The sequence below is a fragment of the Pezoporus occidentalis genome, unplaced genomic scaffold (assembly GCF_034315485.1).
Source record: "Pezoporus occidentalis ecotype Australia unplaced genomic scaffold, CSIRO_AGI_Poc_V1 ctg140, whole genome shotgun sequence".
Lineage (NCBI taxonomy): Eukaryota > Metazoa > Chordata > Aves > Psittaciformes > Psittacidae > Pezoporus > Pezoporus occidentalis.
In genome coordinates this window covers 1,031,715-1,055,120 of record NW_026913210.1, presented here as the reverse complement: position 1 = coordinate 1,055,120, position 23,406 = coordinate 1,031,715, and the positions used below count along the sequence as shown (strand labels likewise).

Sequence of the window (23,406 nt, the reverse complement as noted above, 5' to 3'; positions counted from 1 at the left end):
TTAGTATCTGAGTGATAAGCTTTGAAAATGTATGTAATGCTAGAAGAATGAATGATTCTGAAAAATGGCCTTGACATCTTAGATTTGAGCAGTTCGGTTCAGTGGGCTAGCAGTTTCAATCTTTACATGCCTTGGTTTCCCTCTGTTTCAAGAGAAGGAAAATAATGCTTGAAAGTGCTGTTAAGGTTAAATATTTGATATTTGTGCATTGTCATAGCACTGAAATGCTGTAGAGAAATGCTTGCAGGGAAAAGGCAGTGAGAAAATCCATAGTCAATGCAAATTTTTGGAAGTGTGTAATAAAGACTGGGACTGACCGGTGATGATAATCCAGAGATTTTTCTGTTTACTGAATACCATATGCTCTGGTGTGCTGAGTGGGGTGGTATTTTTCTGGAAAGGAATGTAATGGTGTTAGATTTCAGTTGGTATGGATTCTTGTCATGGATTGACACCAGGATAGGATACATATATTTTAATATGAGCAAAGTTGCAAGTTTTCACTGGTTTTATTCTTTGTCCTAAATCTTCCACATGCAGTGCATTCTTCCCTCTACAGGATTTAGAATAGATGAGTGAATTTGGTAGCTGCAGGTTTTGAAAATTGAGTCATAGTGGAGATGAGGTATACAAGCTTAGCGATGGGCAGTAAAGTTGCTCACCCATACAGAAACAGCATTATAAGGCATTGTGAGCACCTTGGGCAAGTTTCTTTCAGAGAACTCTGAAAGAGTCCTTTTAATGACTCAGGACACATGTGAGTGGGAATTGCTGCATGGATGGAAGTGTAAAAGGTGTTTATCTCAGAAAGGCTGATACAGAGAGGGAATCTGAAAAGCATCATCTGTTTAAGTCTGTGATCTCTCTGAATACAAGAAGATATTTAATGAATTCAAGAGGGTGATTAGAACTGAAGTGCTTTTTCATGCAGTATGTAATGACATTGTAGAGAACATTTTCACGGAAGGTTCTTGAGGCTACCTAATATCAAGATTAAACAATTAATTTTTATCTTAAATTTTATATTCCAGGTGTCTTAATTATTTATGATTCAAAAGTGGTTGTTGAGTATGTCAAACCTTATGTCCCATTTGGTTCCTGTGCCTTTCACTGAAGCATCACCTGAACATCTGTTTTGAACTTATTCCTGTGAATTTTTGTACATGTGGTCTGTACAGTTATCCACATTTTCCTGAGTAGCATTACTGCAATTAATTTTGGCACTATGAAGTGGGGCCAATTTTAATTCAGTGTGGAGCATAGAGATAAGATCATTAGTTTTACTGGTTTAGGCTATATGTGTAAACCCAAGGTTTCAGTTTAGAGCTATTTAAAAGGTTTTATTTGGCTTATTGACATTTACTAACTTGATAAGTGAGGTCTGTACCAAATGAAAATTGTGGGGCATCATCATAGAAGCGTCATTAGCTTTAGTGTGATTACTGTCACTTGTGCATTGGTCTCGGAATGGCATTTCAAAGGTTTGTACAGGTGATGGCTTAAATTCTGCCAGTTGAAGTCACTGGTTCTAGTTTGGAATTCGTTTTTAAGTATGAGTAGAAGTCACTGAAGCTTCAGACATATTTGGAAACACTTATTTTTCCTCCCTTTTTCCTCCTGCCAGGTTTTGAGAATGTAGCTTGAATGAGTGTTAGGGGTAGGATGGATTTGTCTGATGGAATTTTTATCTTTTTCTTTAATGCTAAAGTACTTAATTGTTTAGGCTTACCCAATGATTTGCCTTTGTACAAGAATTCATCTTTTTGCTCCTTGTCACCCTGCAGTGAATTTCAAGTTTGTGTTAATTCTTTCGTGGTTGCTTTATATGGAGTTTCTAGGAGACTGAAAGTCACCTTCCTTTCAGTTGGAGACCTGGGTAACACTTCTTTATTACAATTAAGCAGGAAACCTGGACACAGGAGGCCATGACATTTCTCTCACATTTGCAAGTGGGGTAACAGGTGGAGATTTTATGTCTTGCCAGAAGGCACTCAGGAAAGTCTCCTACAGACAGGAATTAATAGTCCTGTACTCCATTGCAGTGAGCTTTGTATATGCTCCATTCTTCAAGTTTTCAACTCATTGGGACAGTTCAGTGACTTACACTGTTTGCAGCAGTCACTTCATGTAGGTTCAGTATAGATTTAAAACTTGTTTCAAGTTTGTGTATTCACACAGAATTTTGTATTTTCATCAAAGTACTATTGATCCTGTCCTACATTTGATTTGTATCATTCCACTGTCATCACTGACCATATCCAGCTGAAGAATATTAATAAAAAACAAAAATAAACCAGTTTTTAAGAATATATTGCAAAAGAAGGATGAAGCAACAGGCAAAGTTTAAAACAAAAAATTATAACTCCATTTTTTTTTCTTACCTCAGGTCAGATTTGGTCTTCCCCCATCACTTCTACCACTTCCTGGTGCCAGATTCTTTTTGGGAGGCAATGTTTCTTGTCTTGACTGACAAGAGGTGCTGTCTCTGGTAGGATAAATTATCTTCTTTGCTTTCCTTCTTTTTGATCTCTTTATCTTTCACCCTCATATTTCCTTGTCATTATTCTTCCTTCCTTTTGCTGTGCTCTCCCTCTCCAACTTTCCTTTTAAAAATGCTCTAGGGTGGGATTTTCAGAAACACCTGTAGAAGGTACAGATCCATGTTGGGTTCAAGGGCACTAAATGTTTAATGCGTGCCTCTGTAAGCCTCTTCAAAAAGGAAAGCTCTGTTGTTTCTGGTGGAATAACTAGTCCTCTCTTATTCCAGAAAATAGCTCTTGCTAAAAATGTTTTTAGGCAGCAGTTTCTCTGACCTGTTGCAGAAATACATTCGTGGTGGGATTTTTTGGTTATATGAGACAAGGTGACCTTAGTAATGAAAATTTTTTACTTACTAGTCTAGGCTATGACTAAGGAATTCTTCAGTTATTTTTTGAGGAGAGTGATTGTTCACAAAAATCTTCAGTAACAGTTGATTCCTGTTGTAAATGGTATTTAAGGTATGACATCTGTTAGCTTATTGATACTAAATCAGCCAGTATTCTTGGCCAGAGATGACTGCTGTTGGCCAGCTCTCTTAGACTGTATTTACCCTAAAAAAAAATAAAAATTAAAAGATGAGGTAAAGTCTTCATATATAAACAGCGTAGAAGTTAGCATGAATTAATGTGATAGATGGGATAAAGTAGTTTGAGAGTATCAATATTGATATTAGGATTGTAATTTTAAATCTATTTCTAAAGAAATTCTGTGCCTCTGCAGACCACCAGAGTTGCTGTACAGATGTTTGATAGTATGGCAGAATTTCATGGCATCTTCTGGAAGTAAAAACCTGGGTATGTGCCTAGAACAACATTAGAATTCCTTGGAGGCTGGATGGAGGCATCCTGGAGGAGGCTGGTTGGAAAGCAGTGCTGTGAGCTTTTAAACAGGTGATACTCTCTGGGTGCTTATCTAGCTCCAGCAGTAATAGATCATACAAGCTCCAGCAGTAATAGATCATACAAGATTTTCAAGGTCAGAAATGCATTAGGATATAGTCATATAAGGATTTCTTGTGATTGTCAGTAACATCTGCCTTTAATTCCAAGTAATTGATTCTGGTAAAAAGTAATGTTCTGTTTTACTGGTAATATATTTTTAGTGTAACTTATCAGTGTATGTATTAGCTTAGAAATCTGTGTTCAGCTGGAATAAATTTGAAGCTTCTGGGAATCTGACTATACACCTTTGTTGGTTGGAGTTCCTTTTGTGATAAAATTAAATAAGCTCTAAAGAAACGTGTGGCTTGGGCGCAAAGGCTTGCCTATGCTCAGATTACAGTCACCTCGCTTTCACTTCAACAAAAGTGAATGTTTGAATTATTGCAAGTACTTGCATACATTTTTAGTACAAGCAGTAACAATGAAATGTGCCTGAAACAAAAGATGCTTAGTGTATGTAAACACCAGTGTACATAGTGTATTATGTGTATATCAGTGTGCAAGATGAGGTGTGGTTTGTCTCTGGAAGTGGAAAAATTCTGTAGTGAGAAGGACCTTGTGATTCACTGGTGAAATTGGGTCTGTTAAGAGCAGCTTCACCAAGAGTAATAGTGGTGAAACACGTCACAACTAGATGGATGTAGTTCTGCCATGGCAGTTTCCAGAGTTTCTTCTGACTTTGTTTCTTTAGTTTCTGAAAATACCTAAGGCCGCTAACTTCAGCACTGAATTATTATTAGTATCATTATTCACATGTCCAGAGCAGACTCTCTACCTAAACCTAGTTGTAAGAAATGTAAGATTGGGAAAGAGAATTCAGGATGCCCTTGAAGACAGACACCTAAGCTTTGCAGAAATAAGCTGTAGAGAATGCAGAGCTTTCTATGTCATGAATAATCTTTTTTTCAATCTAGGTATGCATAAAAGTGCTCAAATGATCTTAATTCCATACTTATCCCCTGCTGTCCTTTGTACTGTTCTGATAAGATGAAAATGTCAGTAAATGCAGTTTGTCCTCTGATTGTACAAGCAGAAGTCGGTTACTTCTGCTGTAAACCATAGCCAAGGTTTTTTTTTACTGTTTAGGCTTGTATTTGTTGGTTATTGTAATTAGATACCTTACAGATTAAGAAGATGGAGTAGAAACTGTTTATAGAGTATCTTGACTGAGGAGGAGGTCAGACACATTTTCAATCTCTCTCCGTTGGTTATTTTCAGTTTTGATAAACTGCAAAGTTGTTTTTTTTTGTTTTGGGGTTGTTTTGTTGGTGGGTTTTTTTTTTCCGTCCTGAATGCAGAAAGGGTGTATGCTATGATCTGCGAGTATCTTCTTCCTGGTTGTTTTGGCATAAGTACTGTGAATTGCCAGGCAGTATGTCAACATGCTTGTCTTCCTTACTCTGGGAGACTTCTGTGATGAGCTGGGAAATAGCTTAAGATTTTACTATAGAAGAGTGGTTTTATAAGTGAAGATTTTTAAGTGAAGATTCCTTAGAATAATAAGACTATTGGAGCCAGTTATTGGGACATTTCATTCTTGTACCTCAACTTATTATATAACAAAGCTCAGTTGTTATTTTGTTCCTGGAAGCATTAGCAATTCAAGGAAAGTCACCAGAAAGCTGAAAGAGTGGATTGTTAAGAATTATGTGCTAGAATATAGTTTATCTAGGTAGGAATAAAATGCTTTGAGGAGATAATTGACTGAGGTGGAGGACTAGCTTTGAGGAATACCATTATGTATTTTTTCAGAGCAAATATTTCATGTCTGCAGCTGGTGAATGCCCTTCATGGTGCTTGCATTAAACTTGTGTTGAGCTTCTTCCAAACCTGTTTTCCTTTCTTCTGATGTCCTTATGCACGAATGCCTTTGAAGAAAACAGGCACTTTCTTAAATAGTGTAATATGACACTGCATTGAATGTGCCTAATCTGTAGGATGACACTGTGTGCACGCTCTTCCATAGTGCGAAGCATTTGGAGTTCTTCGCAGTGTCTACCCATTGTAGAAGTCTGTACTGTAGCTTTTTCCAGTTAATCCACCACCTTAGCATTAAAGAAGGTTAAAGTAATGTATAAGTAATGCATGACTGATTGTGAATCCATTTGTTTTCCTCCAACAATTGTAAAGCATCTTGTAGTTGTAAACAAGAAAAAAGGACTTTCAATGGGCTGTTCCATAGGCTCTAAGTTGCTGTACTGGGTCTGTTAGCTGTATGAAAGATGTTTGCAAATCTAAAAAAAGCTTCAAAACTCTAGCTGTAAAATACATTTTTTTTTTTTGTGGACAGTATCTGGGGTGCACTGTCATACCGCTTTCTTCCTGAAAACTTAATGTGGAACTTAATGTGTATCAGTGAAGTAAGGTAGCTGCCAACTCTAGTGTCTGTGGAAGAGTCAGGAAGAAAAATAGTTAATGCTTACTGTTTCTTGTAGGAGCTGGTGTATTGTAACAGTTGATAGAGAGCTCAGAAAACCTGTTAAAATAAGTTGGCCTGAAGTTGTATCAGGAATGTGGACATTCTGATCTACTGAATGGGCTGAAGGTCTCTCTTCGTCCCTGCTCCCCAGTGACACCACCTTGAAGACTGCCAAGATAAACAGTTTAATGTTCATACCCGGCCTCAGTTATGGCTACCTAGATTAAAAGGCTGTGTGTTTTTTTTTTTTGTGGTAAAACTAGTTGCATGGTTGGTATGCATTCCCAAATCAGACTTGAGAATCCAACAGAATGTAGTGATAAGGCAGTCTTAAAAAATATTTGTTTAAAGAACTACAAGAGAAGTAGTTATGGTGCTGAAGATGCAAGTATGAGTGTGTGTGGTTTTGCTCATAAGCATCTGCAAACCTGGAATAGCTCAGTTCAGTGGGTGAAAACTACCTTTCTGTGTGGAATTCAAGCAGTCCAGTGGCAAGTGGAAAACAGAGCTTAAAAGTTAGTCTGAAAGTGTAAAGAAAAAGTTGTAATTTTCAATGTTATGAAGAACTGTGTGCTTTCAAGTTGCAGAAATGGAGGTGAAACAGTGAAAATAAATACCTCTAGTGTCTCCATCTTTCCCAGCTTCATTATCTAGATTTCCTTCAGTAGTATCTTCATATTACAGCTTTTTTTCCTAATAGGTAGATCATTTAAGAACTTCTTTCCATGAATATCTACCAGCTTGGTTTGTACAGTTTACTTGTTTTGTGACTGTCGGGTGCATTTTGTGACTGTCGGGTGCGTTTTGTGACTGTCGGGTGGCATCTGAGCTTATAGTAAGAAGTAGTGAGCCCTGATGGGTTTTGACTCTCCTCTTGTTTCTTGGATTATGAAGGGAGGTATATTTTGATAAAATGGTGTAGTATTAGGCATTGCTTCATTGTTGTTGTTCAGCAAGTAAAGAAAAATACCTCTATAAATGGCTCTGCTATTTTCATTTAGGATAAACATCTTTTTAGTTAAAGCTTAATTTCCAGACTTTTAGAACTCTTGAAAATAAGTGGGGGTTTTGTTTTTGTTTGGTTTGGCGAATTTTTTTTTTAGTTGCCATTCAATTGTTAAATTAGGTCCCTGTACTAAATATTCCTGTACAAGTGTAAGTTTCAGACTGTTTTCATCTAGTTGATGATTCTTCGTGCAGATGTGGTTTCCCAAATGTTTGTACAATGTTAATCCTGAACTTCTTGTTCTAGAGCAAGGTTGAATGATAGAGATGAGGGGCTGCAGAAGGCCTTTGTCTGAAGGAAAGTGATAGGGGTTATACTTGGCTGACTCCTGTGGTGTAAGTCAGTGCTTGGCAATTTGCTTCATTAAAGTTAACATAAAGATTTAAGTGATCCCAGTTTTGGCAGGAAAGAACAAAAATGTCAATTTTTTTGTCCTTTATTTTGCCTTCTAATGTCTCTACCTGCAGCAAAACAATTGCATTGAAAGCAGTGATAGTTTTGTTCAGAGTTGTTTTGTCCTCTGCTTGAAAATAGATGGTCTAAATGCTTACCTTAATGTATCTTCAGTTTCCATACAGATAAAAAGAGGTTGGTTTTATCTTTGAAATTGTAGGTGACTACTTTCAGTTGTGGGAATAAAAATGAACTCTCCTTCCTGTCCTTAAATGTCTTCGTATGATTGTAGCTTTATGGCAGAATAATAGCGAAGCTGATGAACTTCGTGTTTGCTACAGTAAATTGATCCCTTATAACTTGGTTTGACAGGCTTACGAATTTTTTTTTAACTCCATCCTTGTCCCACGTGATGCTTTTCTTTTTAGTGTGTTGGATTAAAAATCCAGTTGTCTGGTGTTTTTCCTGAGAAATTGGTTTACTTTGAGGATGGGTTTGAACAGAAATACTTCTAAAGCAGTTTTTCCTAAAAAAAAAAAACCCAAAACCTTGTGTAAGAGATTGAGCTAAAAAAGGTTAAGTACTGAAAATTCACGAATTGTAATCTGTAAATCGGTGAAGGTTTTTAGTGTTTAGTGATAGATTAAAAGCTGTTTGGGAAAATTATTTGACACATTATTTTCAAATTGTTAGTGTGGTTAGTAAATCATTCTGAAAAGTACAAAAGATGGATGGGACTCTCAGAAGGGTTCAGAAGGTAATGTTCTGATTATCTTTGGCTCTTTGTATATGTGTGATATAAAAGGAGAACTAAAAAAAAACAACATCCTTACAAGTAATAAAGCTAAATGAATATCTTCCTTATGAGAAGAAGAAAGGCATTTGGTATAGCTGGGTTTCCCATCCATGAGCAATTGGCAAAGAAGAATATGCCATGGGGAGCTGGAAAGAAGGGGAGAGAGGAGTGGAACAAACCAACCTGACTGAAGTAGACATGAAACCTTTTTTTTGCTTGAGGTTACTGCATTTCCCACAGCACTTTTCTGGTGTAGCTTTCCCATCATAAGCAATTGTAGTTTCTGCAGGCGTGTTAGCAGCCTGAGAAGCTGTTCTCTAACAGTGTGGAAGTAGAAGTGGCTGCCAAGGCTGTCTGTGTTCATAGAAAGAAAAATGCCTTGGAAAGCCCAGGGTAGAACATTGCTACTACTTAAATTAATATACTGAAGGGTTTTGACCTTCTATTGCCATTTTAAAAAATAAAGTTCCTAGGTCTCTTGTGGTGTTAAGATAAATTCCTTTCATGGCATTATAGTGCTATTCAAAGTGGTGACTTTGAAGGTAGGCTGTAAGTTTCAAAGTATTCTTGTACTCCTTTCTATAAGCTTAGTTAGATGATGGGAATCTAGGTATGTCTGCCTGCTGTGTATCTGACATCACTGCTTTCTTTAGTGAAGAGGACAACTGCTTGTTCTTTTTCTCCCTTTCCCAGCTGCCTTCTGGATGTGTTTTCCTGACATGAAAAGTCTGTGTATTTCTAGACCACCTTGTGCAAGACATGTCTGTCATGAGACATATAATCACAAGGTATTGCTTTGAAAGCTGGAACACTTGCTGCATGAAGACTTTTTTTCTTTCACTTTTAGCCCCATTGGAGCCCAGCCAGTGCAGTTTCCTGCATTGCTGCTTTTACTAAATCTTCCCTCTTCTCTGTGCTGCAGGAGAAAAAGGCAAACATGGCAAACATTATTTGGGGAATATTTAAGAGGGTCAGGAGTGATTCTAGGAGTGTAAAAGGAAGTAAAGCTGTGTATTTGGACACAAACTATGCATAGAATCATAGAATGGTTTGGGTTGAAAAAGATCTTAATATCGTCTAGTTCTAACTCGCCTGCCATGGACAGGGACACCTCACACTAAACCATGTCACTCAAGGGTCTGTCCAGCCTGGCCTTGAACACTGCCAGGAATGGAGCATTCATTGGAGCATTGGGCAGCCTGTTCCAATGCCTCACCACACTCCGAGTAAAGAACTTCTTCCTCATATCTAACCTGAACTTCTGGTTTTACTTTGAGCCCATTCCCCCTTGTCCTGTTACTACTGTGTCTGATGAAGAGTCTCTCTCCAGCATCCATGCATAGGGTGTACCTAAACAGAGTATTTAATTTCTGCTAAGCTTTTTGTGAAGGTAGGATTTTACAAGGAAAACTGATAACTTTTGCCTCTGCCAGGTGTGTTGAGTGTTGAAGTCTTATCTGCCTGAAACAGTGGCTCATTGAAAAAGGAGTCAGGACTATCAATAAAGTCTTCAAGCACTCTAACTTTGCTGCTTAGTTGAGCCATACTATGCCCATGCCTAATTGGGCTTGTCTTGTTCACCTTGTTAGTTTTTCCCTTTTTTTTTGTTTTGTTTTTCTTAAATAATATTCTAAGCCAAAATACACAAAGGTTTACTTTCTGAGAAGACTACCTCTTAATTCTTCCAGGGCTCAACAAAAAAGTACTAGTTATTCTGATTAATTTCCTTTTAGGGTTTTCTCAGTGTTTATTAATGTTTCTTGCACATCTAAAATTCATATGTATATAATGCTCTTTCCCCCAACCCAGTTCTCTTGAGTTGCTGTTTGAGCTGCATATTTTTGTCTCTTTAATCCTGAAAGAAACACGGTAACCTGGTAGTGTCCTATTAAATGAGAAACTTTGCCATTGGTTTTACTAGATACAGGATTTAGCCCAGTGCTGTTACTCTTATTTTTGTGCCCTGGCACTGTTTACAGCTTCCTCAGTTTAAGTATTTTTCTGTTAATAGAATTCACATGCTGTTTGCCATTTTCTAAATTAACAGTTGTTAAATAAGATCATGTCTGGTGCCAGTTCCCTTTGCTGCCACATTACAAACTTTCTATGCTCTGATAAATGTGTTGCAATTTGTTTAATTTTAATGGGTTTACAGTGCTTTAACAGGCTTTCATGTTGTGAGGGTTCTGATGGTCAAATTGCAGAAGTAATAAAACAGAAGATAGAAGGCACAGCAAATGTTACTGTAGGAAGTTTCAAATGTAATACCTATTCTCCAGTAAAAGTGGATTCCACATTTGTATTTAGCTAAAAAAATTCTTTAGCTAAAACCATTCATGGATACATTCATGTAAACATGTTTTGAGAATTGGTTTTCTGCAGCTGCTTTCTTATCTTACCTGAAGGACTTCCCTATGAACTTAAAATCCTTTTTTCATTCATGCTTGTTTTTTTGTATTTTGGCACAGGGATGTGGATTACTCCCCCTCCCCCTGCCCCTGCCCTTTTCAGTGTAGACAAATTTGTTCTCTTTTATGGAGGGTGGGAAAGTATTCCACCTAGCTTGACAGGAAAGTAGGTTTTTGCATCATACGCTGTATAGTGATTCTTGGTAAAATGATGTCTAATAAAGTCCAGAGTTTTCAGCAGCCTCTGGAGCAGTTTCTGGTTTGTTTGGTGTCTGAGCAGTATACTCGGGGAGATGAAGGAACTGCAGATTTGTATGTAAAATGGTTTTAAAAAAAAAAAAGCAACCCATAAAAAATTGCTTTTTATTGTGTAGAGGGAATGTTTGTTTAACATTGACATGAGTTGACTGGGATTGTTGTGTGTGTGCTTGTACAGAACTTACATTGTTCTATTTCAGGTCAGAGTAAATGAGCAATATGTAAACATCATCTTACAGAAGTATTTGTATAATATCTCCTTTTTCAGTTAATTTCAGCAAATTAACTTTGCAACCATTTTTGGGCAGTGATCAATAAAATCATATAAATCTTTTTGTTCAAGAGGTGGCTGCATGCACAGGATTTACTAGTTAGCTGCTAAATCATTCGTATAGGGTTATAAGAAAACATCTTCTCTTTGCAGAGGTGATACTGAAACCACTAGAGTTTCTGGGATCTATTTTAAAAAATTAAAATGTTCACTTGGTGTTTATATTTACATTGGCAGCAGCAAAATCGCTCTTGACCTGCTGTATGAACGTTATTGGTGTCGTGGGATGCCATCTACTGGGCAGTATGATTGGTAGATGAGAGATAAGTAGAATCTGCCAGTGGGAGTAGTAAATTCTAAAGTAAGACTACTTAAAAATTTCTTTTATTAAGATACTGAGCTACAAATACCTTGCTAGCACTTCAGTATGCTTTTCAAAGTTGTAAAAGCAGCTCTACTTGTTATGGTAAGATATTACACAGTTAGGTATGGTGGCCTTCCTCTCAAAGTTAGATCTTGAGATGTGCAGTGACTTTTTCAGTATCCAGTTAACATTTGATGGTGTTTTAGGGAAATATAAGTGGTTGTAACATTTTATTCTTCAGCTGATTTTAGTACTACAGTATTAAAATAACTTGTGTAATCAAATAGAAATGCATGGACTGACTTACAAAGATGACGGATTCATGTTAGGAAGTGGCAGAATGAAATTAACTAGCACAACTTTCTTTCACTCCTTACATGCAGGCCTTAAGATAGTAAACTTAATTACCTGGCTAAATACCAGTTTGTCTGGGACACTCCTCCCTGACTGCCTCAGTCCACAGGGGTGGACTGGTCTAAGGATGATGTGTCCTATTGCACATCTGAAACAGAGATGAGGCAGTCAGCTGTGTGAGGTTCTTGTTGCAGTGTCATAATTAGAAGGCATGAAAAAAGAATGAACTGGGGAATTGCAGAGATAAAAGGACATTTACATGGGAAAGGCAGGTGGCTGTTCCTGTGGGGAGTGCTGGCTTACTCTCTCCTGCATGATTCCTGAATAGGGTTGGGTGTGCTTTGCATTGCTTACTAATAGCTTGTTCCTGGTGCTGTAGATGACTGAAACAGTTCTGTGTATAAATTCTACAACTTGGGATGCAAAAGCAAAAATGGAAAACCTCTTTTTGCTAGCAGGCTGACTGTTGGTCAGGTGTTAGGACCAAGGCTGGAACTTGCTGGGTAAGCCATATTGCTCAATTCTTTCTTTTTAGACCAGCTCTAGACAAGTATCAAACACTGTGTCAACAAGTTTCATAAAGACCACTTGCAATGGGGAGATAACAGGGTATGGGGGTTTCTACTCCAGACTCTGGAGAAAACAAGTGTTTTTCAGAAAACAAAAACCTCCTGGCCGTTCTGGTCTAATGTAGGCCTGATTCCATCTCTTTTTTACCCCCCTTTCTTTCAGATTCCAAGTCAACATCATTTCTGCCTGCAGACTTAAATCTAGTGGTTTTTGCAGGCATGCTAGTCTGATGGCTTCTGCTATAGGATGATACTGTGTGCTCAGCCCAGTTGCGCACAGGATGTGTGAGGGGATGGATCCTTTCTAGATAAAGGATATTGTGTGTGAATTTTCTTTTCAGCACTTGAGGCTGCAAGGATGATGGAGTGTATTCTGTGTTGTAGGTCTCCTTGATGTTTGTTTTCACAATATGATTTAGTAAATACATGATAAAAAGTAAACAAAAACCTAAGCTCTATGGTTTGGCTGAATTTTTGGTCAGCTTTTTGCAGAACCAACAAAGTTTATGTTCCTAGAAGCTAAGCTCTTGAATTAGGTAGTATTCTACATTAAGAGATGAGGCTATTAAAGAAAAATTTGTTGTGGGTTTTTATGATTTCTTTTTTGTTTGCTTTTTTTGTATATTCTCAATTGGCATATTTTCCTAACTTCAGTCTTAGAAACAACTGAACCACGGTCTGGGGTTGCCATGTGGCATGTAGACTACAGGTGAGATAGCTGATGTCCAGTGAATTTATTTAAAAGAGCAAACAAACCCAAAACTACCACCATACCCCTGAAAGAGCATTTTACCCTGAAATATATCAGGTGCATATTAAAGGTAGTGTTAGTTATTATATTCAGAATATGAAAGTAGATGCAGTACACAGGTTGCAATGTTTTCTGCCACAAAAGAGGCAGTGCAAATTTGTAGTTTTCAATTGTATTGAGTAAGTTGGGTTTTTTGAAAGGTGGGAGCTTTAAAGTTTGTCCTGTCCTCTTGAAATTCAGTGGTACTTTTGCATGTAATCCTTTCAGTCTTTGAGAAAGATGAACCCCTGTAGTACTTCAGGTAGAGTAGGAAAAAACAGTTTAAAGTAAGTGGCATTTTCATTCTGGAGAAAAAAATCATTAACAGACTAATTTCATATTTATGTTGGACACGAGAGAAATTGAGTGATCCTAACTCCAAGCAGTGAATTAAAACCAGTACCTGAATTATAGGCCAGAAGGTTTGCTTTTGGACATTTAGCTGCTGACAGGAATGTTAAATGGTGAAACTACCTGTGAACTTAATGCATTCCATTGTGCTGCTAAAACAATGGAATTTAATTCTCAGGGATAGCACAAGGATTAAATACTGCTCTCAGGAGCTAAATGTTCATGGCTTAACTGTTTGAATACTTCATATGTAGGTTTTATGTGTTTTAAATGTTTTCTATGATAAATAGGTGGCATTTTCTCTGAAATACCTAAAAATTGATAGCAGCTCACATTATTTGAGGCATGAACATTCCAATGTCTGTATGTAACTTACCTTTGACCATATGTTGTTCATAAGAAGAAATCCTGATACTTTCTCAAGTTTCTTGGGTCAGTTCTATTTGGGCCAGATTATTGGGGTTTTAATAACACTGTTCTGATTTTTCCATGGTGTCTGAGGAGGCCAAGTTGGGGGGGGGGGGGGGAGGACGGGACGCTTCCTACTGTTACAAATGGAAGTCTATCCAAGGCAGTAATAGTTTGGGATGTTCAGGACTTTTTTTTTACTAGTAAAATCAAATTAATTCTGATGCATGTAGTATGAGAACTACATGTCTGTCCAGTGTTACTCTCTCCATATGAAATCAGGTTATGAGCTCCCTATAGTCTTTCTGTTAAACCCAGAAGTTGCTTTCATATTAGTGAATTCCTAGCAAAAGTAATTCTGTCTCATAATAGCAAATTGTGTTTTGCTATCAGGATCAAAGTATGAAAGGGCCTGGGGAAGGGGGTTGTGAGTTGTTTGGGGTGGTTTTTTTGTTTTTTGGTTGGAAAAAATTTTTGTGGGTGAGTGGGGGGGTGTTAATTTTTTTGTTTAATACTACTGTTCAGCATGCGACATAGAAAACACTTGTGTGTTAGGTATGTCCCGATTCATTTCACTCAAAACGTGAGTGTCTGATACGTCATATTAGGAAGGAATACTGCTGAAGAAGCTTTCAGAACTTTGATAGTTAAATTGAACCAAAACTCCTTTGGCTTTTAGAACAATGCTACCCTCTAGTGGAAAAGTGTTGCATTAAAAAAAACCAAACATTCTTGTTAGTGAGCAGCAAGGTTTAATTAGACGTGATACATGTTAAGCAGTGTATGTGGGTACTTGTATACCAATAGCAAAGTAGAAGAAAGTTTGAGAAAGCCACTTCTATCATCTGTGATAATTATTGCTTTGTGAAAAGTAGATAAGCTCTCATTGCATAGCTGTTGGTTGTGGGTTAGTAGGATTTCATTCAAGTCTTCTTTTAAGTTGTTAACATTTAGTGCAAGCCAGCAAGGGTATCTAAACCCTTGCTACACGTTGTTCAGGCTTTTCTTTTGGTTATTTGCTTTTGTTCCCTGCTTCAAAGTGAACCCCTCTAGACCATGTTTTCTTCTCAAACCCTGTGATTAATATGGATGCATGCAGATCAAGCTGACATTCTTGAGCTTGTAACACAACCTGCTGTATTCATAAATTTAAGGTAAATACAGGGAAGTGTTGGATAGGCACCTAGTGAAAGACATACTGTGCTAACTGGAATATGTTGAGTGTTGGCATTTATGCAGGGAAGAGAAATGAACTTTTGGAATTTCAGTTGCTGTAAAAAACAAAAACAGAAACAAAAACAAAATCAAAGCTTTGATAAGGAAATAAGTGTTCACTGTAGTAGAAAGAATAGGGTGGGAGGAGATTATTTGCCTGGGTATTTGTTTCCAGATCTCAGGTTGGATAGATGGGTGAGGTTTTGGCAGCCAAGTAATAAGCTTGAAGAACAGGAAAAACTGCAGTGGACCTTGGGTGAAACTTGTGAAAAGGGAGGAGTAAGTGATGTAACTTCTGTAAAAGAGATCCTACTGGAATTGTGGGGAGATCTAGGGATTTAAGCATGGGTTTCGCTCCAACCCTGAAGGGTTTAATTAAATTATCATTTTCCCTTCTGTGGTTTTCATTCTCTGCTACCCAAAAGGATATAAAATAATACAGAATTGTGGTAAGGTTCAAGTTGGAAAAAACCTTAAGATCTAGTTCTACCTGCCTCTGCCATGGACAGGGATGCCTCACAGTAGACAACATGGTGCTTCTCCTGCTGTCAGCCTACTTCTTAAAGGGAAAAATGTGGTAGCTGTGGCAAAATAATAATCTTGGAAAATGTAGAAACTATGCTGTCTCAGTAACTTCATTACTCTATTTGTCTAACTTAACCAACCGTAGTGATCTGTTATGTTAATGTTGGTTTTTTTGTTTGAATCAGACTGTAGACTTTCTGGTAATTGATCATGAGCAAAATTCATCTGTTGTTTGAAGACCTTGCTGTACATTTCCACTAGAAATGCTCTTAAGTTTTAAATTATCACATTATGTTGTGATTCATGTTTATGGCTGAATTTCTTCAAAGTTAATAGCACAACATTTAAGGGGGTTGCAATTTGGATGACATGAAGAAATATTGGTGTGAAGAATGCCTGTAAGTGAATACTTCTTAAAAAACATGTCTGTCTTCAAGTAGCAATGGTGTAGTTGTTTGAGAGAACATGTGACAGGAGGAGTTTGTTGCAAAGAGGCTTACATCTGCATTAAGTTGACTGTTTTGAGCTTAAAGGAAGAAGGTAGAGAGAATAAACTTACTGGAGAACCATGGCATAAATACTTCACCTGGAAAGCTGTTAGTGTCTGACATGGGATTGAGGTCAAACTGGTCTGTTTATTTCAGTGTCATATCTAACTTGCTGATCAGCTGTTTTCCAGAAAGTTTAGGCAACAAAAAGACTTGCAGTGCTGCCAGTAACTATTAAGCATTTTTTGTATGGCATGTGTGGTTGGGGAGATACTGATGTTGCATAGATTAAAACTTTGTAGATCACTATACTGGGGGGGAAGCAAACAAACCAACTGAAATAATTAAATTTATTGTGGCAGGTGTTCTCAAAAGTTAGGCTGTTCTCAGTGTCCAAATAATCAAAGATTGTTACAGATCTTCAGAACTTATGGACGAAAAGCATGCCAAGTGAGAAAGATTAACCCTACCTTCCCCCCCCCCAAAAAAAAAAGTTAAAAAAAAGCAAAATTAAAGCAAAAAAGGACAAAACCCCCAAACATACAAAAAAAAAACAAACCCAACTTTAAAGATGGTAACAGGGCTGTCCTTATTGTAGTTCTTTGAGTCTATTAACAAAGGTTCTTGAAATATTTTCTAATACATTCATAATACGTATTCCATGTAGAATGATGCTTTCAAGGCAGATACTGAGTGAGGCAAGTAAAGAAATCAGTTCAGTACTTGTATAAACACTGTGCTTAGACATTAGAAATCATTAGATAATGCCATAAGCTGTCCCTGTAGGTAAAGAAATGAAATGAAAAAATGATAATTTTATCTACTGTTCATCAAAATGGGATGATGCAGTTGTTCAAACAAGTAGCAGAGATTTAAAAGAAATTTCTCCTTGTTGCAGTCCATTTTATATGTGGTAAAAGTTTCTGTGCAGATGCTGCAGAATGGAGTAGCACAACAAAAACTGAAAAAAGTGTATTAACACCAGTTTTCTGGCAGTTATGCTTAAAAAAAAATTGAGGTGGCTAATGTGACTGTTTCATTCTGGCAGGTTTTTGACTCTGAAGTTGTCTGCTTTTGCCAAGCTATGAAGAACAGATCTTAGCTGATTCTGAAAGAGGATGTTGATCAAAATCCTGTATTAATTCTGTACACTGGTATCTTTGGTGGAGGCCCTTAATTCACTGCTGCAGTTGAAGAATTAGGTGTGACAAATTACAAGATGATGACACATCTCTTGCACTTAACTAAGTAACCAAGAGATGTGAAACCACACAATAAAATGAAAGCCTTTGAAAGCTATGAAGCCTTTCTCTGACATACGCACTGTGATTACCTTACAGTGCAAAGGCTGAGCTTAAAGAAATTGGAGAGAACTGATGCAGCCTAACTTCAGACAACACCTTAACTTTTTTCTGTTTTTTTTTTTAAATGGAAAAAGGCCCTAATCTCTACCCTATATATAATGACAGGGATGGTTATGGTGTTCTTCAGAATTAAAGTAGGAAGTGTGAAAGGCAAGGCTGAAAAGCTTGTGCATTTTCATCAGTGGTTATTGTTGTTGCTTTTTTCCTCCTGATCAGCCGTTATATAGTTCAGCTTTTAAGAGTTTTGTTTGGCCAGAGATTCTTAACTGAACTGTCTAAATACTAGTCAATACTACTAGGTGCCTGTAGGAAGGTATGCCTGAAGAGATTTTATACCTTTAACCTATTATTATTTCAGGTGCTTGAGTTTGCCATAATTTTGCTTCAAGAATTCAAGATTCTAATTTTTGGAGAGTAGTGCATTTGAAAGACAAATACATTTTAAAATTGAGCCTTGTGCCAGCTGCACATGTCAGAAATAGCTGTCTCCTTGTAGTTGTTGAGGGACAATAGTTACAAATCTGCCTGTTACTAAAGATAAATGCATTCACTTCTGTTTTAATGCAGTTTTATTTGTTTACAGGTGTCAGCTGTGATGCATGCTTAAAAGGAAATTTCAGAGGTCGACGATACAAGTGTTTGATTTGCTACGATTACGATCTGTGTGCAACCTGTTATGAAAGTGGTGCAACAACGACAAGGCATACAACTGACCATCCAATGCAGTGCATACTAACAAGAGTAGACTTTGGTAAGTGATAACTTCGGACTCTAGTAATTTTGCTGCTGTGGTGTTGTCTACAAATGTAATACGGATTTTCATCTTACTGTCACTTACTAATGGTGTCCCCCATTAGCACACCGAAAATAAGTTCTCTCTTTAAAAGCAGGCATGTTTTCTTTGCTTTTTAATGTAGAACAATTGGCTTATGTATTCTTTAAATTGTTTCTTCTTCATTAATCTTATTTTGGCCTGATAACAGCAGGTTATCAGACTAATAAATATACTTAGTGAGTATTCCTCATTAATTTCCAGTTCAGATTATGTGGAAACCTTCTCCCAACAGTGTGCTTTGCGTAAGTGCCACGGTGTACAAGCAGAAAAATCCCAGGGTGATTTTGTAGGAATGTTATTCACTGGTGGTTTATGTGGGACTGTAGGTATAGCCGGAGTAGCAATGGGCAGTACTGAGTGTAAAAGCTCAGTGTCCAGGACTAGCATGTAATCTTTGTGAACTCCTTTGAACATACACTAACTTAAGATTTATTTCTGACTATAAAGCCATGTCAGTATTTAAAATTAATGAAGTTATTCTAACCTGCTTGTTGCTTCTATTACATTATATTTGTAACAGGTTGTAATTTAGGAGATACTTCTGTGACAAACCACTGCTCTAAGATGTTGCTGATTCTGAATGTGTATCTTGGCTTTATGCTAAACCTGTGGGGCTGACATTTTAATAATTTCTTTTTGCTGATTCTGGTTGTATTATTCCTTGTTTAGAAATATTTAAATATGGTGATTTCTTAAAAGCTGAATGCTTATTTTAAATTACATCTTTACCTTTTTGATTGAAACAAAAGTAAAATGTAATTTACTATGTTAAAGATTAGAGAATAGGTGTATATATAGAAATATGCAGTTGCTTTCTCAAAACAGCCTTTGAATGAAGATGTCTTTTTTTTTAAATTTTAATTCTCAGGCCTTTGCTTGCTGTCAGACTGCCTGGTCATGACTTCAGAAAACCAGGCCCTGGGAATCCATGGTTTGGAAGAAAATAATTCAGTGCATTGTAAACATGCATGATGCCATTTTAGCGTGGGCTTTTCTTTTTTTTTGTTGTCTTGGTAATAAGGTAAATTTCTGTATACATAATATTAATTCAGGATTGTGGCACCATTTTAGATGCAGAGTTCAAACTTTACCACTTAATAACCGTTATTCTTGGGTCTTGCATATGGGCTAAAAGGACAGCATTATTGTAAATATTAAATGCTCATCATAAGGACTGAAACACGCTTGCTGTGAAGCCATAAGTTAACATTAAAGGTCAAAACTTTCAGTCTACTACACTGAGGAAGTTTGTTCTGATCTTCTTAAAAATGCCTATTATCAGAACAGAACCCAGGAATGCCTGGGAAATACATTTTTTTCTTGCAACTGGGGTGTTTCTCTTTTGGAAGTCTTTGATAAATGATCTTTTGCTTTAATATGTTATTTGTGTATATTGTGGGGGTTATTTTTTACTATTTAAGTGTGCATGAATAATATAGGTGGTGAGGTGGAAGAAGGGTTGCAGAGAAGTATTGAGGTGGGTAACAGTATTCTAAGGGTTATTTCTGCATTGCTTGCTGTTTATGCTACTGTGGCTTTTAAAATAAGAAGTAAGAAAATCTGTAGAAATTTCATATGGCTTGATTATCTGAGCATTGCTCCCACAGAACCAGTGCTGGGGATAAAAAAATACTGCAGCTGAGCTCTGTAGCCGGACTCCTGGTTTGATTAACACTGTTAGAACAAGAACAGCAAAGAATACATCACCACCAGACTGTGAACCGCAGCAAAGCTTGATGGCACTCAAGTACTAGTGACCTTGTAAGCTTATACACTGGAGAATGAATAATAGGATATTTACAAATAACATATTCCTTAAGGCTCAGAAAGATCTGTGACATTCTTAATGTTTTTATTTTACAGTTCTTTGTAGAATGTAAGACATAAAGAACTGTTTTACTGTATTGCACAAATACTTGGAGGAACTATGGACTTTGTGTAGCCAAGGGAATCATGTGAGTTTGAGGAACAGCCAAAAAAATTACAAGCTAAGGAATGCCAAGTTTAGTTAGAAAATCAACAATAAATGATAGAACTAGTCTAGAATGACCTGTTTCAGAGTTATCAGGATAGCTGTACTAGTGAATATTAAAAATCACTGAAGAAGCAGATTTTAATGGGTTACAAGAAAATAATCCCTGCAGGAAGATTGCCAGTGTAAAACTAAATAGCATAGAAGTAATGATACCAGTTACTTCCTAGTAACATGGGAAGTCAAATTAGAGAAGTGTTTCCTAATGTATGACAGTATGAGTAGGGAGTTTTGCTAAGTACTTAAGTCAGAGGAAAACTTCAGTAGGAACACAGAATGAAAGGCTGTTAGTAGGTGTGTAAATTGTCAATGGCCAAGTAAACTACAAACTTCAATACTGTCACCTGTAATTAGGTTTGATTCAAAGGTATGAAAACTTCTGAAAACAAACAAAACCCCGAAGGCTTTTAATAGGAGTAAACTTACAATTTTTGCTGATGGTGAGAAGTGGATAGGTAGTAGATGAGTATTTTACCAGCAGGAAGGAAGCAGAGTGGGAGAATCCTTCCATTGCAAAACTGATGCAAACAACTCAGAGCAGGTCAGTGTCAGTTTTATGTTTTTAGAAGTGTATGTGGGCATCAGTGAGTCATTTGCTCAAGGTGTGCATATGCAGCTGACGGAAAGGACCCTATATGTCTAGTTCCCATCACCTTTCTGGCCAGCACTGTCTACATAGAGATAACTGCAGAGTTTGCTTGTAGTCTGTGCTTGAAGCTGTGACTTACTTCAAGTTTGTAGTAGATGGCTAATCACATGAATGATCCTGTGTCTGAGATTGCTTCAGTGTATTAAAGGTTCACAGATTGTTTACCTCCATGAAAATTCTGATCAGTGTTAGGGGTCCTAGGTACTGTAATAATGTTAGAGTACAGAGCAAAAAGGTGGACTCTTTCATGTGCTCTGATGGAGCTTTTTGTTGTCATCTTGATATTTTTTGATGTATTTTCTTTTTCTCCTTGAGACTCTGGATTGGTATAGGAGCCCTGTATGAGAACACTGAAAACAAAAAGCCCTAGTGGTTTCTGTCTACACATGTTGACTCTTGTACCATCTGCTTGGCATATTTGTCTTTCAGGAGCCAGTGTCTGACAGAGTATTCATTTTGAAGCAAGATGTGATCCAGAACAACAGCAGTGCTTTTGTTCTTCAGTCCCCAGAAAAGACACTGGAATAAATGCTTTTAACACATACACCAAGAGTGATATGCTGCTGTAACAGGGACAGAGCTTAAAATAAAGCATGAAGTCTCATATGTAATGACAAGTGGCCTTTAAAGCACAAATCCAATTAGCTTATTTCTTAGGGGTCAAAGAGCAGAATTCTAACAAGCCTACATAAAGAACAGGAATGTGCTTACAAGGCAGTCATTGTACATCTATGCTTTTTGTAGGACAGTTTGTCAGGACAATGGAGAAGTTCTGAGCAAAGTTCAGTTTTCTTTTTCCCTAAAAAGAATCCTAAGCTGTTAGGATGCTTTATGATTTTAAGCATGTGGCTTGGACATTACCCCTGATACTTTAAAGGGGTTATACTGGCAAAGAAAGTAAAAGAAATTTTCAGTAGCATTCTCTGCCAAAATTGTATTGCTTTTATTTAAGTACAGAACAAATGTACCCTTACTTGTCAGCTGAGGTGCTTATGTGACAGAAGATCTTACTACTTTTTGTACTTAATTCTTAGCCAAAGGGAGTGGCTCATATAATGGTTATCTTGATAATAAGTAGTATGAGGTCTAACTGGATTCATCAGAACTTGGCCTGAGGCTTTTGTGATGCACTTTTTTCTTTCAGTCACTAGAGTGAGTGCACATCTTGTTGTTAATTGCATATGTTGCCAAGTCAGAGCATCACTGAATACTGTAGTTTGTGGAAGGAGGTCATCTGATTCACCCTTCTGTTGGAAGTAGGAGCATAAGTTGGGCTTTCCCATCAACCCAAGTCCTGACTATTTCCCTGAAGGGATGTTTTACCACTTCTGGATCACCTCTTCCAGTGTTCAGTTCCTACAGTGAATATTTTTTCTTTCACTCTGAAGCAGCTTGTGCCTGCAGCCTGTACTATGTTTCCCTTTGAAGGGCATACGTCCGTTTCCTCCACAACTACTTTTTTCAGTATAAGTTGGAGATGAGATTCATTTTGAGCTTTCTCTAGGGTGGATGAACCTCATTTCTTCAACTAATGTCAGGTTCTCTGGCTGTCTGGGTGGACACAAATGTGTGTGCATGTGTGCATGCTTGCAATGCAAAAATACCTCCTAGATCCTCTCAATTTTATTTCAGTATCTGTCTTGATATAGAGAGACCAAAACTAAACCCTGTATTGCTGATGTTGCCTAACACGTGCCAAGTAATGTGGGGTAACATCTTCTGATTTGATGGCTGTTCTCTTACTGATTTAGGCCAGACGACATCATTTGCTTTCTGTGGTGCAGGGGCACAGTGCTGGCTTATGTCTGGTTTATTGTCCACTGGGATCCCCTTGTCCATTTCAGCAGAGCTGTTTCCCAGCTCACTGAACCCTGCCTTTGACCAGCAGCTGCTGTTTTGGCACTTACCAGTATTGTCAGATGAGTTGCAAATCCTCTCTTGTTTTCATTAGCATCTGCACTTGATCATGGCTTCAGCATGTGGTTCTTGCTGTTGGGGAAGAGCAAGACCAGGGCTGTTCCATAAGGGATAAAAACCTAGAGCTGAGAACAACTACAGCACAGGCAGGGCCAGTGTCCTCGCTGTCAGGGTGTGCAGGGCAGGGTTGGTAACAGGAGCATGTCCTTGACAAAGTAAATATAACAAGTTATGAGATCTGTGCAGGAAAGCCACCTAAGGCAGGAAGAGGGCTGGGAGCTGCTGCAGCACAGTTCATGTCCAGATCATCAGAACTTAAATGTAGCCCATGGACAGAGGGTGTATGTGGAGGTCTGCTTTGAGGCTGGTCAAGGCGCCTAAGGTCTGTTTGTCAGCTCGGGGCCTGCTGGGGAAATAAAACAACCATCTGCAGCTGGACAAATAACTGAATACCTGCCATGTAGTCATTGTCAGCCCCAGTAGTGCGTCTCACTGAAGCATTTAACCCAGCA

The 23,406-nt window shown here is 37.7% G+C and overlaps 1 protein-coding gene across 1 annotated transcript in view; it reads left to right on the top strand.

Annotated features, from left to right (window-relative positions):
- KCMF1 (potassium channel modulatory factor 1) overlaps positions 1–23,406 on the top strand; it is a 47,394-nt gene that overhangs the window by 5,743 nt on the left and 18,245 nt on the right. Inside the window, exon 2 of the mRNA XM_062609776.1 lies at positions 18,045–18,212. Coding sequence (XP_062465760.1) covers positions 18,045–18,212 — 168 coding nt within the window. The remainder of the gene's footprint in view (positions 1–18,044; positions 18,213–23,406) is intronic.